The 2,220-nt window shown below is 43.4% G+C and overlaps 1 protein-coding gene across 1 annotated transcript in view; it reads right to left on the reverse strand.

Annotated features, from left to right (window-relative positions):
- Window positions 1-2,220, reverse strand: part of LOC107102077 (lysosomal acid lipase/cholesteryl ester hydrolase-like) — a 19,669-nt gene that overhangs the window by 9,040 nt on the left and 8,409 nt on the right. The window contains exons 3-6 of the mRNA XM_015401238.1: window positions 917-1,026; window positions 698-834; window positions 332-478; window positions 50-121 (exon numbers count right to left, since the gene is read on the reverse strand). Of these exons, the coding sequence (XP_015256724.1) occupies window positions 50-121; window positions 332-478; window positions 698-834; window positions 917-1,026 (466 nt within the window). The remainder of the gene's footprint in view (window positions 1-49; window positions 122-331; window positions 479-697; window positions 835-916; window positions 1,027-2,220) is intronic.

Consider the following 2,220-nt stretch of genomic DNA (forward strand, 5'->3'; position numbering starts at 1 on the left):
CTGTCATCCATTTAATAGCTTAAAGCTACAAAATGAGAGGAACCGGTACCTGCGCCCAGTGGATCATGTTTTGGACAGACGTCCCAGCAGGGGAGTGAGTGGTGTAGACCGGAATCCTAGTCTGGAACACATCAGGAAATCCTCCTCAGTACAAAAACCTGAACTTCAACCACAAACTGATCAGTTACAGGAATAAAACCAGCCAAGCTGACAGAGCTTCTGTTTTCTGACGGACAAAAAAACTAAATGTCTTCAAATGAAACTCTGTTGGTAGCAGGAGGATATGACTGAGCTCTGATCTTCTTTAGGAACCAGGGTCAGAGGTACGGACCATGTTAAGGTTTTTCTTATCATAGCCACAGATGACGAAGAAGAGGTTTCCACACAGCTCATCCAGACACTTCTTTGCACACACATGTTCAGCCAACCATTTGATGTAGCGGCTCTGTGGCAGGAAGTCCCGCTTTCCAAACAGGCCCTGCAGGGAGACAATGGACACAAAGAAAAGCAGGTTCATCAGTAGTACAAGAGGAAATCAGAATTATGGATAACTGACTGAAAATACAAATAACTGCCTGTTAACTCGTGTTCTTGGTCTTTTTAACAAGCAACATTTTAGATTTTCTATGTTACAAAGAAACTGGCTGCTGCTACCGGTGATCTGAATGCTCTGTTTTGATGGCACCGTGATTCTTACCCTGATCAAACATTCTGGCAGTTTAGAGAGTTTGGTTACAGGACTGCAGGTGAACGCCACGGTCGCTACAGGAGCCAATCCCAAGAATAGCCGAATCTTACTTGCCAGCTCAGGTAGTGTGGAGAACGCTATGAATGCTGGGAAATAGGACGGACATTAGCCTTTACAGGAAGTCAGTGTGTAGCAGGCAGAAAGGCGGAGCAGGACTGGGTCTGGTACCAATTGTGGTTCCTTGGGAGTGTCCGATGTAAAAGATCTTTTCCTGTCCCGTCACCTTCAGAACATGGTTGATAACGGCAGGGAGATCCTTCAGAGCCATTTCATCATAGCTGCAGGAACACAGAGGGCGGTCACATTCAGACTGTTCCGGAACTATATGCATCAGAATGACATTTTTAAGCACAAAATATGGTTATTATTCTATATATTTTCTAGAACAATGTGTTCTGTTGCCATGTGATCCAAAACCCAGAATCCCAGACTTACCTGATCTTAAAATGGTCATTTTTTTATTTCATACAGCAGTAGCTCACGCTAATTACACCAAAAAATAATTTTAGAAAAATTATCCCGTTCTGCTGGCGTAGTACTTGTTTATGTGTTTTTGTTCAATTTGTTAGCAAAAAAGCCTTATGGGTATATTTACAATAACAAAGAAGGTAAGATACTGTTCATGTGTTCAGGGGGTAGACAAGGAAGTAGCCTACTGCGGCTAAGCCTGTTAACACCTCTAATGAAGTGTGAAATTAACAAAGAAAAGTCCAAAATCCAGTGTGAAAAAAGTTGAAAACATTTGATTCCAGATAGATAAACAGGCAGACAGACAGAGAGGCTCTGCTATGTAGCTGCGTCCATTATTGCCACCTGGCTCTCTGGTAGTTCCTAGGACTGCCATCAGATGGCTCCACATCAGTTCATGTCTGCTCATTGCACCCCGGGGCTGGAATTCTGTAAACACCATCAGGACGGATGCTTGGTTTGTCTAACCTTGTTTTATAATAAACAAATATTTCTTGGTCTTTTTTGTAAAGACGTAAAATGTGAAAACACGTTTTTAAATAATCTTTTCAGAACCCTGTTTTCTAGAATAACCTTAATTCATTTAACGCAGTTTATTTCTATAGCACCAGTTCCAAACATGTCACATTAAGGCAATTTACAGAGACAATTCCACCAGATCACACTGCAGATTGGTTCAAAATTAAGGAAAATCAGCTGATTGCACCGACTCATTGACTCAAAGGCGATCCCTCACACCAAGAATGCTTGTAGCGACAGTGGTGAGGAAAAACTCCTTTTTAACAGGAAGAAACCTCCAGCAGAACCAGGCTCAGTGTGAGCTGCCATCTGCCGAGGCAGACTGGGGTTCAAGGACGCAGAAGCAGAGACACAAAAAGCAGCTGTAAAAGCGGCCCCATCCAGGAAACAGACAGCCAGGCAGACGAGCTCTGAGCCAGCTCCCATGCCAGAGGACGAAGAGAGCACATCCAGCCAGTCACAGTCAGAGAAACAGGATTACACTG

The sequence above is a fragment of the Cyprinodon variegatus genome, unplaced genomic scaffold (assembly GCF_000732505.1).
Source record: "Cyprinodon variegatus isolate N-32 unplaced genomic scaffold, C_variegatus-1.0 Scaffold1197, whole genome shotgun sequence".
In the NCBI taxonomy this organism is placed as follows: Eukaryota; Metazoa; Chordata; class Actinopteri; order Cyprinodontiformes; family Cyprinodontidae; genus Cyprinodon; species Cyprinodon variegatus.